The following is a 17,438-nucleotide window of genomic DNA, read 5'->3' on the forward strand; positions in this document are numbered from 1 at the left end:
TGGCCTACCAAAGTGCTGGGATTATAGGCATGAGCCACCGCACCCGGCCTATTTTGGGATTTTTTTTGGTGATGTTTATCTTATTTGGCAATGTAGAATAATATGTATATTAATATCACAAATGGATTATAGAATTTATTGTGTAACCATGTTCTGAAACTTTTAGAATGTGTCATAACTTTTAGGAAAAATGCTTTCAGAAAAAATGTATTTAAGCTTTATGGCCGGGCGCGGTGGCTCACGCCTGTAATCCCAGCACTTTGGGAGGCCGAGGCGGGCGGATCCCAAGGTCAGGAGATCGAGACCATCCTGGCTAACACGGTGAAACTCCGTCTCTACTAAAAATGCAAAAAATTAGCCGGGTGAGGCGGCGGGCGCCTGTAGTCCCAGCTACTCGGGAGGCTGAGGCAGGAGAATGGCGTGAACCTGGGAGGTGGAGCTTGCAGTGAGCCGAGATTGCGCCACTGCACTCCAGCGTGGGCGACTAAGCGAGACTCTGTCTCAAAAAAAAAAAAAAAAAAAAGAAAAAATGTATTTAAGCTTTATAATCATAATGTCATTCTTTAAGACCTAATCAGTCATAAAAATCATCCCTTGGATTGGGTCTCCATTGAAAGCTATTTTTGTACACTTGAGGAAGTCATGGAAAGGTTTCCAAAATTGTATCAAACTCAGAGGAAGGGAACATTGTAAGACAAGAACTCCACCTCATGAGTTTTTGTTTTTTTAAAAATCAACAGCTCAGATATTTCATTTGAAAATTCCAGATATAACTTCCTTGAATTTATTGGGAAGGTTGTTTTTGAAATGTCATCAACAGAGCTGAAAAAAAAAAAATGCAGTCTCAAACTCCTATCAGAACGATTCAGAGCATTTGGAGGAAACAGCGAGAGAAACTTGTCAGTTGGGCCAGTCTGTGCCTCTTCCTCAGACATACCAGTCTCCTTTCCTGACTGTCTTCCCCCGACAACCTCCCTAATGGCAACTCCTGATGAGTTTTCCCGATCTGGTTGATGGCATTATCTTCTTCCCTGGTCCTATGAAGTACATCTGCATACACGGTTGAATTGAGAAATGGGGCATCGTCAATGAACACTGCTTGCTCCTTCTCTAAATCATAGTTTAAACATTCCAGAAACATTAGTGTCTTGTCAACAAGCTGGATGATTTGGACCACTTCAAATCAATATTTTGCCTTGCAGATGGAAATAAAACAAGTCCTTGGAGCTCAGTTGCAGAGAGAGCGAGTGAGCATTGGAAGGGTGTGGCTTTAGCTCTTTAATGTTGTTGATTCTATTAAAGTGCTGTTTTTACTTGTAAATGTGGATGTGGAAGCACCATATTTTCCTATGTATGATAATTCTGGGAAGTTGTAGACATGTGAAACTAACAGCATTTTGCATAGCATTTGGAAGAAAAGTTAAAAATGCATAATTGTATGAAGGGTCAACAGAAACACATGAGGGAGAATTAAGTGCAACTTAATCTGGGCCTGTAAGAGGGCAGGAAAAGTAAAAATAGATCATTTTTAATGTCCTGGTGTCAGAAAACAACTACCTTCAAGTTGGGATTACTTAGCTGTACTTTTAAAGTAAATGCAAGGGGAGAATGGTGTGGCAGATTCCCCAAAGGAAACCCCATATGGTTTCCTGAAGTGCTGGCCTGTCTCACCCTCCCAGGGTCATCTGGTGCTCCTTGCAGTGGCACCTCAGGAATGATGGAGGGCAGCTGCAGCCTTGGTGATATATAAGAGGCACCACCACCAGTGACTAAAAGTTTCCCCCGACCCCACCCAGGGAACAAAAAGGTGACAGAAGTGGGGTTCTTTTTCTAGATTTCAGTCTTAGGAAATCCTGCCCCTAAATGCTCTCAATAAGAAGAATGAAGTGACTTCGTAGCGAGTCATGGAAACATCCCACTCTGCAGCAAAAAATAAGTGAATAAACTGATACTTGTTTATTACTTACCAGATGCCAGACCCTGTTCAGGGGACTTTCCATATATCAGCTTATTTAATCTTGACAACATCCCTATAGGGTAGCTTCAGGTTTTATGCCCATTTTACAGATGAGGACACTGGGGCACAGTATGGTTAGGTCACTTGCTCAAGGTCCCAAGTCTAGTCATGGAGCCATGATTTGAACCCAGGCAGCCAGTCTTCAGAGTCTGAGCCGTTCACCTCTGATGTGAGTAGTCTGTAGCCATGCGGTAGACCTGAAGAGTCTAGCTTTAAGTCTGATGTTGGAGTTCTACACTCTCTCTCTCTCGCAGATCATCAGTTACTTTCTCTTAACTCCCTAGTCCCTGAAGAGACAGTATTCTTTCTGGCTGTTCCAAAGATAAGTGGTCTTTCAAGCTATGGACCCTTTAGAATTTTCCTGACCTGGTCTTGTCTTAGACATTCAGTCCAGCTCATCCTCCTAGTCTGCACCCTTATGGATAATATTTGACTAACTTAATCCTTCCTCTTACCCAGAGTTTTCTCTTTACATTCACATTCTTAGTTTTTTTCTCCCCTCCTGGACTCATATCTTTATAGTCCCTTTACTCCTGCCAGCCATCCCCTTGGTTTTTACCATTTCCATGGAATCATTGAGTCTTAAAGCTGAAAAAGAATTTTAGATTTAATCTGGTACATACCCCATTTTATAAAAGAGGTAACTGAGGCCAGGAGAGGTAAAAGAGCTTGCTTACCCAGCTAAAAGTGACAAAATCACACTTGAACCCTAGTTTCTTAACCCCCTCTAGCATTCTGTCCAAGATACCACACTTACTGCCTGCCATCTCTGCCCTCAGTCAAGCCAAGCACCAGCATGTTCGGCCAATTATTTTGTTTACTTTGGTCATTTTCTGGCCAATTTAAAAATAACACATTCATTTTTACTGAGGAAGCCTGGGATAGTTCTCACATACAGTGAAAAGGCACACATTTGGAACTTGATGCATCCAGTGACCTTCAAAGGAAGGATGAAGTAGATCCAGCAACATCAAGAAGTTTTGGAAATAACAGATCATTTATTGGCCTCAAACTAAGAACCTAGTGAGACTTAGAGAGTCCAGACCTGTGCTCAAAGATGAACTGCTTAGACCTCAAGGAAAACTTTACTCTTTTGTTTGCAAAATAAGCTTACCTTCTGTGATAATAATGGCTCTGTCAAGCACTTACTGTATACCAGGTACTGTGCTGTGTACTTTATATGTATTTCTCAGTCTTCATAGCAGTCACATAAGGTAGATACTGTTTTTATGTTCATTTCAAAGATGAGGAAACTAATGTGCAAGGGGATTGGCTGACTTATCTAAAGTCCTACATTTGTTTATTTATTTTTAATTTTTTCCTTTGCTGTGTTTTTGATAATAAATTTTCACATTTAGAAACAAATTTTTGTACAAGTGAGAACTCATGAAAATAGACTCTGTCTATGGTTTGGAGCGGTTCAAATGCATTGCTTCCTGGAGGCAAGGCTGTTGGTGAAATGATTTCTTGGGCTCTTTCCCTCTCTGCAGTGTGTGAAAATGGCTCTGGGCATGGTGCCACACATGCAGGGACCTGGCAAAAGCCTCCTTCACTGTCAAGGCTTCACCCCTGCCTCATGCCCAGGGTGCTAGAAGAGGTGCTATGCAAAAACAAGCTTCCGGAGAACCGCCTGATTAAATACTGAGGACACACTAGTTAACGTCATGGGAACTTGGTCATGGGCTTTGCAGCTTTTTCTTGGGTGCATTTATAATGTAAGAAATAATGAGGTTATATTTATTTAATCTTTATTTTGAGGTTTCTGTGAATCCAGATTGCTCGTTTGATTTTTCTCCCCATGGACTTGATTCTATTGTTAAAACTTCTGAAAAATCAGCCTTCCTACCTGCCTTCCTGCCTTCCTCCCTCCTTCTCTTCCTCCTTCCATCCCTTCTTCCCTCTCCCCAACTTCATTCACTCATTCAATAAATGTTTATTGAGACCTTGCTCTATATGCCAGGCACTGTTCTCAACAAAGCGGTGAACAAAACAGACAGAAAATCTGTTTCTTATAAAAATCTGTATCTGAAAATCTGTATCTTGTATTCTGTCACCTTACTAAATTCTTTTTTTAGTACTAACAGTTTTTTACTTGTGTTCTTAGACCCTCAAGGAACACCACCTCCAAGTTTTTCTTTCAGTTTGCTATTCCTACTTTCTTTTTCTTTCTTGATTTCCCTTTACTGGGTTTTCTTCTACCTGCTTTTTAAAGGCATCTCCACCTGGAAATCCCAAGAATATCTAAAGCTCAGAATAAAATTAAAATTAAATAAATTAGGCTGGACTGGGCGCAGTGGCTCACGCCTGTAATCCCAGCACTTTGGGAGGCTGAGGTTGGTGGATCATCTGAGGTCAGGAGTTTGAGACCAGCCTGGCCAACATGGTGAAACCCCGTCTCTACTAAAAATACAAAAATGAGCCGGGCTTGGTGGCAGGCACCCATAATCCCAGCTACTTGGGAGGCTGAGGCAGGAGAATCGCTTGACCCCAGGAGGCGGAGGTTGCAGTGAGCAGAGATCGTGCCACTGCACTCCAGCCTGGGTGACAGAGCGAGACTCTATCTCAAAAAAAAAAAAATAATAAGTTGTAGTTAAAATAATTATCCTAACTCTTAGGTTAAGAGCTGTTCGCTGCTAGCCCATGCCGCACCTTTGTACAAATTCGAGGAAGGTGCCCCTTTCTCCTGGTGCTTTACTCTCATCTCCTGGGAAGATTGTCATAATTAACTGATTCTGTTGGAATATGACACACTACTACAGAAAAGTGTCATAATAAATCTGGAGATGACGTTCCCTAGATGAGGACTAGACATGGGCGATAGCAGAGATCTGCAGGTTTATGATGACACTGACCAAGAGGACAGCGTAGTGCAGACATTCACAGTAGTGCTGCTTGGGGCTGTAGGTTTCATCCTCACTGCTTCTAGAATCCACCCCTTTTTTCCATTCTCACTGCCTCATTCATTATATTTCACTTCTCATCACAGTGGAACCCCCCCCCCCTTTTCCCTAAAAACGGGCAAAACTAAAATATAACCAGGTCTTTCTTTTCCCAGCCTCTCTCTTCTAGGGCACCCTAATCACAATCCAGAATAATCTTCCTAGAACATGGAGAAATTCCTGCTCAGAAGCCTCCAACAGTTCCTCTTTTTGTTCTGAGTGGAGTCAGACATGCTTCAAGCCCTGGAAGCCCTCACCACATCTCCCTCTGCAGCCTGTTTCCTTACCCAAACCCCCACTGCACGCCCAGCATCTCCTGTGTTCTTCCTGCCACACTCTGGCACCTCGGGAACTTCCTATCACCTCTGACTTTCAGTTTGTTCATCCACAGAATGAGAATGGTGATTCCTACTCAGTAATTACACAGTGAAAATTAAATGCTATAACATGGGAAAGTGATTACCATAGGGCAAGCACTCAGTGCGTTAGCTTTCTTTCTCCTTCCCCTTCCGTTGCAAGTACTTTGGAAACTGAAATGCTATATAATTGTAACATGTTGTTATGATTATGCCTCATGGTGTGTCCGTTACCCAGAATTTTTGCATATTGGCAAGAATTTATTGTATTTGACCCTGAATAGGAAACATTTGAAAATATTAGAGAAGAAAAATGCAACTTTGCAGCCTCAGTGTGCCACTGAAACAGGTGGCACTAAAGGGTTGTCAGCTACCCCCGGAGCACTGTGGGAGGAGAGGTGCCCTCCCAGGAGCAGACTGTATCAGTAGTCCTCTGGCTAATAATCTTCCTGCAGGTTGAGACTGGCTGAGAAAGGTAGGTGGCAGTTGCCTCCCGGAAACACAGATACTATCTGCAAGAGATGGAGGATGCTCAGGAGACCGGCCAAGAACAAACACGGTCCTTGCCTGACAAGGATTTCCTATGCCCCACTACTACTGCCTCAGAGAAAACAAGGATAAAGCGCTTACTGCCAACCACAGAAAATGTTTTGCGGTTAAGAGTCAGTTTCCAAGTATGTTTATTGGTTTAAAAACTTGACTTCGTTTCAGCCACATTTGGTTGTCTGTTATCATTTGTTGTAGGCTCTCTCCTGATTTGGTTTCCATTGGGTTTTAATCAGAACCATCTTCTGAAACATTTTAGATTCAAAGCAGAGTTTAAAACAAACACATCTCTCAGAGAACACAGATGAAATCCAAAATGGAACAGAAAGTAAACAAGAAATAATGAAATAACATTATAAACAGCATGGCAACAGAGGGAAGCTGGGAAAGGCTGTGCAGAAACAAGAGCCCCTCAGAGAAGGAGCCAAACCAGACAGGCGTGTCAGGGAGCCGCTGTCACTCACAGCAGGGTCTGGGTTGGGAGTCTTCCATTTCTGACCAGCATGTGGGGCTGGAAACTATGGCCGGCGGTCCCACCCTGTCCTGAGCTGGTATAGAGGGCTGTCTTATGGACAGATGCAATTCACTTTATTCCAAAGATGGCTCCAGAAAAGTCCTGTCTACCCTCTCCATCCCTTCCCTCTTCTATGCCCTTTTCTCACTCTTCCTTCCCAGAGTCCTGGCTCCCATGTGTACTTGTGAACCAAGGGTCTAGGCACATATCCAGCATGTGTGAGAAGTGCATTAGGGCACAGCGATGATGGGGTCACCCTTCTATCCACACCAGCCCCCCTGTGCTGTAGACATTTCGGCCCTATGGGTCATAGGTTAGAAAATGTTGGGAGAACTACATTTTTAGCTCCACGCTGCTGAAAGTTTTCCTAGCTGTTACGCTTTATTTGTTGATTTGATTTAGGAAATGCATGTACAGGTTAAAAGATATTTTCCATAAAGTGTAAAAAGGTATACAGAGAAGAGTACCTCTCCTTCCTGCCCCTTTCCTCTACTCCCTCCTCAGAGGCTGCTTCATGTGGACCTTACCTTTTCGGCGGTCTCCAGGGCTTATCATTGTGTGTTTTAAAAATTATTATGGGCTGGATGCGGTGGCTTGCGCCTGTAATCCCAGCACTTTGGGAGGCTGACGTTTGGGCAGATCACTTGAGCCCAAGAATTCAGACCAGCCTGGGCAACAGGGCAAGACTCCGCTCTAACTAAAAATACAAAAATTAGCCAGGTGTGATGGCATGCATCTGTAGTTCCAGCTACTCCGAAGGCTGTGGCAGTAAAATCTCTTGAACCCAGGAGGCAGGGGTTACAGTGAGCTGGACAGTGCCACTGCACTCCAGCCTGGGCGACAGAGTGAGACTCTGTCTCAAAATAAATAAATAAATAAATAAAAGTCATTCTGATGTCTTTCCTTTCTTGTTTCGTAGCTGGAGCTACTGGATGTACCAGCTGTGCTCTTTCAGTATCTGCTTTCTGCTCTTTCAGTATCTGCTTTCTCCATATCCCTTCCTCTCTCAGACTTTGACCCCTGGTGGACAAAGGACTGTGAGCAGAATGAGTCAGAGCCCATTCCTGCCAACTGCACTGGCTGTGCCCAAAAACCCCTGAAGGTGATGCTCCTGGAAGATGCCCCAAGGAAATTTGAGAGGCTCCATCCACTGGTGATCAAGGTGAGCAGAAGCCTGAGTCTCCCACTGATTGGCTGCTTGCTTAAAGGCTAGGTCAAGCTCTAGGAAATTTCTGACAAATAACTCTGTGTTGTTTTGTTTTACTTTGTTTCCTGCCTTGCCAAGACGGGAAAGCCCCTGTCGTCGGAGGAGATTCAGCATTTTTTGTGCCAGTACCCTGAGGTGATAGAAGACTTCACTGAAGGGTTTTTCGCCAAGTGGTGGCGCTGCTTTCCTGAACGGTGGTTCCCATTTCCTTATCCATGGTGAGTGTGAAAAGGGCCGGGCATGGTGGCTCACGCCTGTGATCCCAGCACTTTGGGAGGCCGAGGCAGGCAGATCACTTGAGCTTAGGAGTTGGAGACCAGCCTGGCCAACATGGCAAAACCCCATCTCTACTAAAAATACAAAAATTAGCCACGTGTGGTGGTGCGTGCCTGTAATCCTAGCTACTCTAGAGGCTGAGGCACGAGAATCACTTGAACCTGGGAGGCAGAGGTTGCTGTGAGCTGAGATCGCGCTGTTGCATTCCAGCTTGGGTAACAGAATGAGGCTGTGTCTCAGAAAAAAATGGGTGGGGGGTGGGCTATGGGGGCACTTAGCTTGTGAGTAGGAAAGGGGCAGACCAGAAATACTCGCAAAACAGTAATAGCTATCACTGAGCCACTACCACAGGCCCAGCATTTTACAAATCCAATGCTGGGATCCCACTGATAAACCAATGATGAGAAAGGGGATGGATGAAGAAGTGTGTCAGAAGAAGGGGCGCCACCAGCGGGAGACAGCAAGTTTGTCTAATAGAGTCATAATTTATTTGTAAGTATGCGTTTAGCATTATATGTAGAATGTGGCCTCATGTAGGGGGCTGAAGAGAGAGTGCAAATATTAGAAGGAGAATTGCATTTTTTGGCGCTTGTTTCTGCCAGGCAGTGTGCGTTGGTGCTTAGTGTCTGTGGCTCACTGGAGACACTGATAATAACTCTGGAAAGTAGGAATGATTGTTGTCATTTTTCAGATCAGACAAGTGGGAATCAGTAGCCAGGCGTGGTGGCTCATGCCTATAATCCTAACACTTTGGGAGTCTGAGGCGGGTAGATTACTTGGGCCCAGGAGTTCGAGACCAGCCTGGGCAACATAGGGAGACCCCATCTCTACAAAAAATATCCAAGCTATTTGGAAGGCTGAGTTGGGAGGATGGCTTGAGCCTGGGAGGTTAAGGCTGCAGTGAACCATGATCACACCACTGCCCTCCAGCCTAGGCGACAAAGTGAGACCCTGTCTCAAAAAAAAAGGAAGGGGGAGAAAGAAAGAAAAATGGGAAGCGGAGAGGTTAAGTAACTTGCCTAAGGTTACCCAGCCACGATTGAAACCCCAGTTTGTCCTGCTGTTCCTTCCTGTGCCCAGCGGAAGACATGGTTCATTCCTTGTGGTTAAAGTTGCTGCCTAGTAAGAAAAGAAAGCCAGTTTCCATCTTAGAACTGTTCCAAAATAATTAAAATGGCTTTTTCAGGCTTTTTGTTAATGTCTTAATGCTTCTATCTTTCTTTAAATGTGCTGTTTGTTTGCGTGCTAGAGTGCCCAGTTGAACAAGCTGAGCAGGCTTCCCCTGCGTCTCCCTCTGCCTCAGAAGAAGGGTCATGCTTTTTGTCCCTTCCTCCTTCTCTCTTCTTCCCTTCCCCCTCCTGGCCTGCTGTTACTTCAGTCTTCTCCAAGATAGAATGAATAGATTGTTTCTTTCCTTCCTCTATATATTGTTTTAGCTGCAGTTTAGAAACACTCCACCCACATGTTCAAATCATGGCTGTAGAGTTAATGCCTGTTTGTGTCCACGTTATACTTCATTGACTCTGTGCAACTATTCTTCAGGGACCTAATACTTAAGATACTGTACTCATATTTTTCCCTCTTTACCCACCGCCCACGGTTTTCCCACCCTTACTTGGCTCTCTCTTAGTCATGGACTGGCTTGACCAGTTTAATTACTTTTTTTCTATTTCAAACTTCTATAGGACAAGACCTCTGAACAGATCACAAGTGTTACGTGAGCTTTTTCCTGTTTTCACTCACCTGCCATTTCCAAAAGATGCCTCTTTAAACAAGTGCTTCCTTCTTCACCCGGAACCTGTTGTGGGGAGTAAGGTAGGAAATTTTGAGAGGACTTGGATCTAGAATTTTCTTTACTTGGGATCTGGACTGATGTCATAACCAAGGCCTTCCCTGCATATTGGCTTAGAGGGTGAATTGAGGGGACGCCCACACAGTCTAGTTCTCCCCTCCTGCTGCTAGCCAGGAGACTTGCAGGGGCACACCTTGTCATGAAGGCAGGTTTCCAGAAAGTCTAGTTACCTTGCAAATCTGCCTCCTGCGCTTAACACCTAAGGCAAGCTACTTTTCTATATTAAAAGAAGTAAATTCTTAAAATTTGAAGGACTTCAGTGTACAATTAATCTGGCTTTCCTACCTTAAATTCCTACCTTAAATTAGAAAGTCGGCAAGCAGCCATGAATGGTGGTTGCTCACGCCTGTAATCCAGCACTTGGCGGGGCTGAGGCAAGAGGATTGCTTGAGCCTAGGAGTTTCAGACCAGCCTGGGCAATATAGCAAGACCCTGTCCCTATTTTTTTTTAAAAGAAAAGAAAGCTATAAAGGAATAGCTTTACTTCTTCATTTTGGAGAACAGAATAACTTCTTCATTTTGTAGATAAGGAAACTGAGCCCCAGAGAGATTAAGTGAGTTGCCCAAGGACACACCCTTTACCCTCTAACCCCCAGGGTGGTTTTTGCCAGAAATAAACAATTAAGAGATTTCAGGTAGAGAACTTGAAAGGCAAAAAGTGTGGGAGCCTGGGAAAGATTTGATAGGCAGGCAGCCCAGCTGGGGTGGAAAAGCCCACTCTGCCCCCATCATTTCCCACTTCAGTCTGGGGCCAAGTGCTCAGAGCCAAAGTTGCCTCTCTGGGGCCAGTGGACTGGGAGAAGCTGTTCTGCATTTGTGTCTGTTTACTTTTCTCTGAATTGCTCCTTTTGTTAAGTCTCATTCCTAAGGAAGGTTTTTGAGCCTGGATTGGTTTGGGAGAATTAAAAGCATGCATTTTCCTTGGTAAAAAAAAAAAAAAAAATTCCCAAACTGTGGCCCCCTACCAACTCTGGACCGTGGCTTCCACCTCCTCATACTATTGCTTGGCTCCAAATTTGCTGAATTGTGTTAAAGGAATTTAAAAGTCTATAAAAACAATCATTTTGTCTAGAAGTAAGAAGTTCTGTCTGCCAGCACTGGGGTGGAGATGCTGGGCTCTTGCCTCAGATTTTAAAGAAGTTTATCCTGCTGTCGCCGGCTAGAATTCCAGGCCCTTGTATGATTTCATCTTCATAAATATAATTCTGGGACACGGCCTTTACTTTCTCTTGGTTTTACCACTTGAATACCAGAGTTAATTTCTCCAGCCTGCGCAACACCAAGGAGCCCAGCCAAAGGAGTAAATACAGAGTTACTCAAATGCTTACCAAAGTCATACTGTGGTTCTCGAGGATGTTTTGGGAAGGGCAGTGGCCAAACAGGCAAAACTCCTGAGAGCCTGATTTCTTAGAGAATCTGTTTCCCCACCCTGGCCCAAGCTCTCCTTTCCCTGCAGCCTTGTAACCCCACCCTGTTGTCCACATCCCTGGGCCCTGTTAAAGTCACGTGTCTGTGGGCCCAGTATCCAAAGGCAGCCTTAAGACAGAAGTGGGAAGCTGGTTGTTAAGTGGCACTTGGGGAGATGGTGAGGGGCTCCAAGGCCCACTTCACCCACTCCACAGTGTGGCCTAGGGCTGGCCTGTGCCGCCCTGTTGTCTGTTTCTTCTCATCCTGAGAATGGATGACTATGACCCTACCCGCTTCAGGCCTGTGTGAAGAAGGATACAGCCACTTGTTTTGGTCCTTCTGAGATTGTTGTGAGGACTACAGATGGTAAGGCTTCCGCCAATGTGAGTGCCAGTCAACTGCAGGCTGGCGGAAGACCAGGCTTGTCCCTGTCACCACATTAGCAGGTGAAATGGTTCTAGTGTTGCCATGAAAACATTATGGGCAAGGCCTGTGGCAGCAGCAGAGAGACCAGGGCTGGGGACAGGGGAAGACGGGGCCAAAATCCAAGACTCTGGAGGCCGTGAATGGTGAAGAGAAAAACCAAGACATGGCCCAGGGAGTCAGACTTCTGGCTCCCACTTTATATGGGCGTATAAAGGGTTTCTCTGAAGGGCAGGAGATAGGAGGAAGAGATGAGAGAAGAGACCCTAGGGGTTTTCTGTCATCATCAAGGTAAGGAGAAATGTCCCAGCAAGACCCATCTCTTTATCCCTATTCCCTGCCCTGGTCCCAGCCCCATCCCCAGGGTTCACAGCTCCTTCCCTGGCACGTAGCAGGTTGCATTTAATGCCCGTTGCCGGCAGTAGCATGCCCTCAGAGGGGCAGTAGTTACCTGTGCAGGTGCATATGCTGGTTGTCTCCTTAGTTTTCAGAATCAGAGGCCAGTCTTAGTGTCATTAGTTTTTAATCAGTAGCATGGCATGCCTGCTCCCCTGGGTCTTGCCAGGCAATATAAACTTAAACTTCCTGCTGTGCAATACTTATCAGAGCCCTGGTAGTAAGAAGTAACATTCCATGGAAGAGTGCCGAACGGATGTCCCGATTATCTATTTATCTAAAAAGTTTTCATCAAACCCAGAATCTCAGAATGTTGTATACTTCAGCCACCATTTGTTGGTTTCTGCTAGAACTACCTTTGTTAAATTGCAATTAGGTATTTTCCTTTGGCTTACTTTGAAGCTATGGCTAAAACTAGTTGCAAATTATGAAGCTCATGCAGGATCTGCTCTGGGGCTCTCGCTGAGGGGATTGCCCACTAAATTACACAGTGCCTCTTTAGGAGACCCATGGAAGAGATTGTACTCTGGTCTTAGTGCCAAGAGATGCCATTCTTAGGAGAAGTAGTTTGTTTTTGTCTTTTGGACATAATTGCAAATTTTTGTTACTGGTTCTATTTCCTCTTTGCTCAGGCTAGAAAACTCAGAGCCATATGTGAAAGCATTTTTATTTACTAAAGCCCCTGGTTTTATTTTGTTTTCTTTGCCTTCCTTTTCCTCCGCTCCTCGTTCTTTCCTCCAGATGCATGAGATGCGTGACCTATTTATCATGGGCAGCGGCGAGGCCATGTTGCAGCTTATCCCTCCCTTCCAGTGCCGAAAACATTGTCAGTCTGTGGCCATGCCAATAGAGCCGGGAGATATCGGTATGTAGGGCCCCAGGAGGGCAGGGTCAGCCATGAATCTTTTTAGTTTTTAATTCAAAAGCTATTTTAAGAATCGTATACTGCCTTCACAGAAGTTTTATTTAGTAGAATCAAAAATAACATTCTCCTATTAACAGGCTCAACATTTATGCTTAGAAATGAAACAACTTAATGAGAAAACATAGCAGAAAGAAATGTCTTGTACGTACAACATATAGAATGCATGTGTCTGTTGACCATAGAAACTTCAAGTTAGGAAGGATTCTGGAAAGTATTTAGACCAATCCCTCGTTTTATAGATGAAAAGGTTGAGACCCAGAGAGGAGAGGTGACCACCCCAAGGCCCCACTATCTGTTGAGCAGAGCATCAGGTCTTAAGTGCCTGCTTGGACACAGTCAAGCCAGGAGAGGGACAATCCAGGACTACAGGAATATACACCCATGTTGCAAATAAACCAATACCAAGCAGTATATAAGGGCAATGGTCACACAAGGAAATATTACCTTCTGTGTGGCTGCCACAGCCAAGTCACAGCCTCACATTGATGACTCACCCTTGGCCCTGGCTCAGTGTTTTCCCAAATGTGACTTGTCCTGTGCGTTATATCCTAAAAATCTGTTCCAAAGAAACAGGTTTGAATCCACTGCTGTCAGTAGCAATCAGTTTGACAGCCGAGTTTTCTTGGAAGAAACAAATAAATCAGCAAGTGTCACCATTGATCTCCTTGCTTTTCCTGCCTCACAAAACCTAGGCAAGACCTGGAGTCTCTGGCAGAGCCCAGACTGGGTTTTCCAATTGATTTCTTTAATTTTACCCATTCAGAAGACCCCCAAATCCCTAGAAACCTTGCATCTTTTATGAGGGTAGGAATTGGACTGCAAGCTATGCCAAGTTTTAATTTAAATTACATAACTTTTATTTCAATTTAGAAATGAAAAATAAAAATAATGTGCAAATCAAGCATTAACTAATAATGGAGCACAGCTGGCCTGGCTCTTGGGAAACTTCCTACAAAAAGGAGGATTCTTGTATGGAAATTGTTCTGAACCTTTTTCCTGTAATGGAGTGACTCTTAACACAAGAGATGACTATTGTGAAAATCTCTCTGGCATATTTAGGTTTGGAGCATGTGGTTGTGCTTGAACAAGTTTCTGTCTTATATTTTACAAATGCCTAACAATTCAGACAACTACAGAAACACCTTAGTTATCTGAATTCAGACTTCCGGCTCCCACAAGCAACCGGAATACCAATTACAGAATTAGGGGGAAAAAAAAAAGAAATGTCTGGCAGTAATCATGAAAGCTTGAGCATCAAATGCTGGTACAGATAGTCCAGATTAGCCTAACATCCAGTGCGTGATACCTGCTGTGCTGTGCCTGACTGGTTTGTTGACTAGAAAGAAAGGATCCCTGTAGTTGGCAGTGTCTATAAAAGGCCAGTCACATGACAGAACACAGAGAGGGATGGTGACTGAAGAGAAGAAGAATAGGAGAGCAAGCCCGGGAGAAGAATGGGGGCAGGGAGGGGTGGGGAAGCCAGCGAGCACCTGAAGCAGTGACAGAAATAGACGTGATGACTGTAGCTGCCACGGTTAACAGTAAGGACAGGAAAGCAGACCCTGGCCAAGAAGAATCATTTAGTGTTGCAGGACAGACGGCAGTTCCTCTACCTTAGGGACCCTTAAGAATGGCACCACAACATGCAAGTTCTATGATTTTTGATAAAACATACATTGTTCTGTGGAGATGGAGGAAAGAAGGGTTCCAGATCACCAGAAAACCTTTTGGGGGTCAGGTACAATATCTGCAGTCACTGTACAGGACAGTCATTGCCCATCATGACCCTTCCGGAGTCACCAAGTAAAAGTTGAATTCTACTCAGTGCTCTTCGTTTAAAGATGAGCAGGGCCCATAGTACTCTAGAACCTATTTTCTTTGGAATATCTTACAGGACTCTACTGTTTGCTGAACCCAATTTGGGCAATGCTGGTTTAGGTTTAGGTTAATCTGGATGTTGTGTAATGAAACTGCATTATAGAAAGACACAGGAAAATTGGCTAGTAGGTCTTATGCCCCCTCAGAATCCATTCTGTCTTCTTGCTGTAAAAGCTGAGACTTGATGCCCAACACCAGCCTCATGTAGAGCATCCTGCCTTTGTAAGCTGCTGAATTGTGATTCATAGTTCCCTGGGTGAGGGGCAGTGATAAAGCATTTAAAGAGGACTGATAATAACTAGGAAGTGCCAAAAGACTTTCAGAGCAATTTGTCTTTAAGCCAGGAGTGGTGGCCCACACCTGTAATCCCAGCACTCTGGGAGTGAGAGGCAGGAGGATCACTTGAGCCCAGGAGTTCAAGACCAGCCTGGGTAATATAGTGAGACCCCATCTCTTAAAAAAAAAAAAAAGAAAAAGAAAAAGAAAAAAAGAAACTAAATTAAATAGAAAAAGATTTGTCTTTGACTCTGCAGTGCACCCTGAGGGCCAGCTCTGGCAGACCCGCCTTGCTCTGCCCACAGGTGTGTCCACCCGCTAACATTTACATGTTTTCCTTTTGCTATTTCCCCTCAAGGCTATGCCAGCACCACTCACTGGAAGGTCTACATTATAGCCAGAGGGGTCCAGCCTTTGGTCATCTGCGATGGAACCACTTTCTCAGAACTGTAGGAAATAGAACTGTGCACAGGAACAGCTTCCAGAGCCGAAAACCAGGTTGAAAGGGGAAAAATAAAAAACTATGAAACTGCTTTCCAGGGGTTGGTTACTTAGTTACCTGCCCTTTGCATGCATGTGTGAACCAGCTGTGAGCTGCAAGGCAGTGGCCAGGGCCTAGCCCTCCTGACTCTTCCTGCAGATGGCCCAGGAAGGATTCAGCCTGGCCACTTGGCTAGGACTCTGCCAGCACCCATCTGAGACTGACCTCTTCCGGGCCTTTGGGCACTAAGACCTTGATGCTGCCCCTTAGGCAGGAAACAGGGCTGGTGCCTGCCTTCGCCTGTATTGCCAGCTTCCTTCCCTGGCAGTGGAGAGGGCAGCCAACAGGTTCTGATGTCAGAGCCATCCTTTACCAGGTGGGCCTGCTCGTCCCCATCTTCCTGGCCACATCACTCTACTTTTTGGAAAGCCATGGCTGATTAAAGAAGTTCTTGTAGTTTCCCAAACGAAATGGAATCTAGAAGCAGTGAAAAAAGGTCAGATAACTTTGAATTGCATTCAAGAAGTACACTTCTTTCCCATTGTCCGTGGCACTTGGAGTCTCTATGATGCCAGGCTAGAGTCTGATCATATAATAATTCAAAGTGGTAACTCCCAAGGTAATGCTTTCTTCCATTTCATCAGGTTCTTATATCCCCACTGCACTCCCTCCCCTTCTCCCTTGCCTGTCTGAATGGCTTCTTGGAAGCTTGGCTCTAGTCCTCCCTGCCTTGGCAGGGCCAGAGCCCACTACTGCTGAGGCAGCACTGCTCTTGTCAGCTGTGTTGCCTTTACCAAGTGTCTTCAGAGGGTTATGAGTTAGAGTAGCTGGCCGGGGGAGAGGGTGCCTCCCTGGGTTTGATCTTTAGGGTCTGACTTTCTGCAGAGAAGATGTTTTACAGATGTGTCAAAGCTGATGTTGTAATGTGGTTGGGGGAGGAAATTCAGACCCAAAGTGTTTGTCAGCTGGGTGTACAAATGACTGTGTGATCCTCTGTCTTAAAATGATTTCTGTCTGTGCTGGGAAACAAAAACAAGGTGAGGTATTTTTCTTTTTTGTAATAATATAAAGCTGTGTGTTTCTGATTGGATGATTCACTATGTGCATTGTTTTCTCCCAAGTGCTTTCAGTATGTAGCAATCAAATGGTGTAAATAAGGATGTTCTTTTCCTGTTCCTTTTTTTTTTTTTTCTCTATTATTCTTTTATTGACACCGCTAGATACCTGGCCATTGGTCATGCCAATGCCAGGATGAAGAAAAAGCAATCTACACTTTGGCCTCTGGTTCTGGATTGCAGAAATCCAATGGATACATTACGTGTCGATGTCAGAATTATGGACCAGAGGCAGACAGTGATGAGTGAAGATGGTTGTGAAGCCCTCTTCATTCCTGGAGGAGCCTGCATCTCATCTCCCAGGCCCTCTTTCTCTGTGGGTCTCATGCCCAGCAGTGGGGAGCACTGAGCACTTGAATGACCTGTTTGTCTGCGGGCTTACAGAGGACAAGCAGAGTTCACAGAGCTCAGGGTGGAAACATCAGAGCCTCCTCCGCGGGCTTCAGTGAAACTAGGATGAACTGTACCTGAGGGAATTTTTTCTTAATCAACCCCTTGTGTGGATGAATACAGGAAAAACAAAACTTGTGTACATATAAAAGTCATGCTGTTAAGCAGCTATGATTTAAGAGGTTTTAAGTCAGAGGGATCATGTAGAGGCCGGCTTTGTGTAAGCTTTTACAGCCTTCTGCAGTGTCCTTACCCTGGCCGCACATGGGGAAGGGCTGTATGTAAACAAGTGCTTTAGAGGCCTCTGAGAGTTTTTAAAAATTAGACCCGTTAACAAAAAAGAGGGTTTCTTAGGAACAAAGCAACTATTTTGATTATTGAGATCTCTGTTTTGTTTCTGTGAGTTACTCTGTGTTCCTTTCCGCATTTCACTCCTGCCC

The 17,438-nt window shown here is 44.7% G+C and overlaps 1 protein-coding gene across 1 annotated transcript in view; it reads left to right on the forward strand.

Annotated features, from left to right (window-relative positions):
- C6H6orf89 (chromosome 6 C6orf89 homolog) overlaps window positions 1–16,583 on the forward strand; it is a 34,096-nt gene extending 17,513 nt beyond the window's left edge. Inside the window, 5 exon segments of the mRNA XM_003897538.4 lie at window positions 7,383–7,534; window positions 7,658–7,797; window positions 9,541–9,670; window positions 12,675–12,798; window positions 15,371–16,583. Of these exon segments, the coding sequence (XP_003897587.1) occupies window positions 7,383–7,534; window positions 7,658–7,797; window positions 9,541–9,670; window positions 12,675–12,798; window positions 15,371–15,465 (641 nt within the window). The 3' untranslated portion in view covers window positions 15,466–16,583.
- The last annotated feature ends 855 nt before the right edge of the window (window positions 16,584–17,438 follow it).

Source organism: Papio anubis, chromosome 6 (genome assembly GCF_008728515.1).
Source record: "Papio anubis isolate 15944 chromosome 6, Panubis1.0, whole genome shotgun sequence".
In the NCBI taxonomy this organism is placed as follows: Eukaryota; Metazoa; Chordata; class Mammalia; order Primates; family Cercopithecidae; genus Papio; species Papio anubis.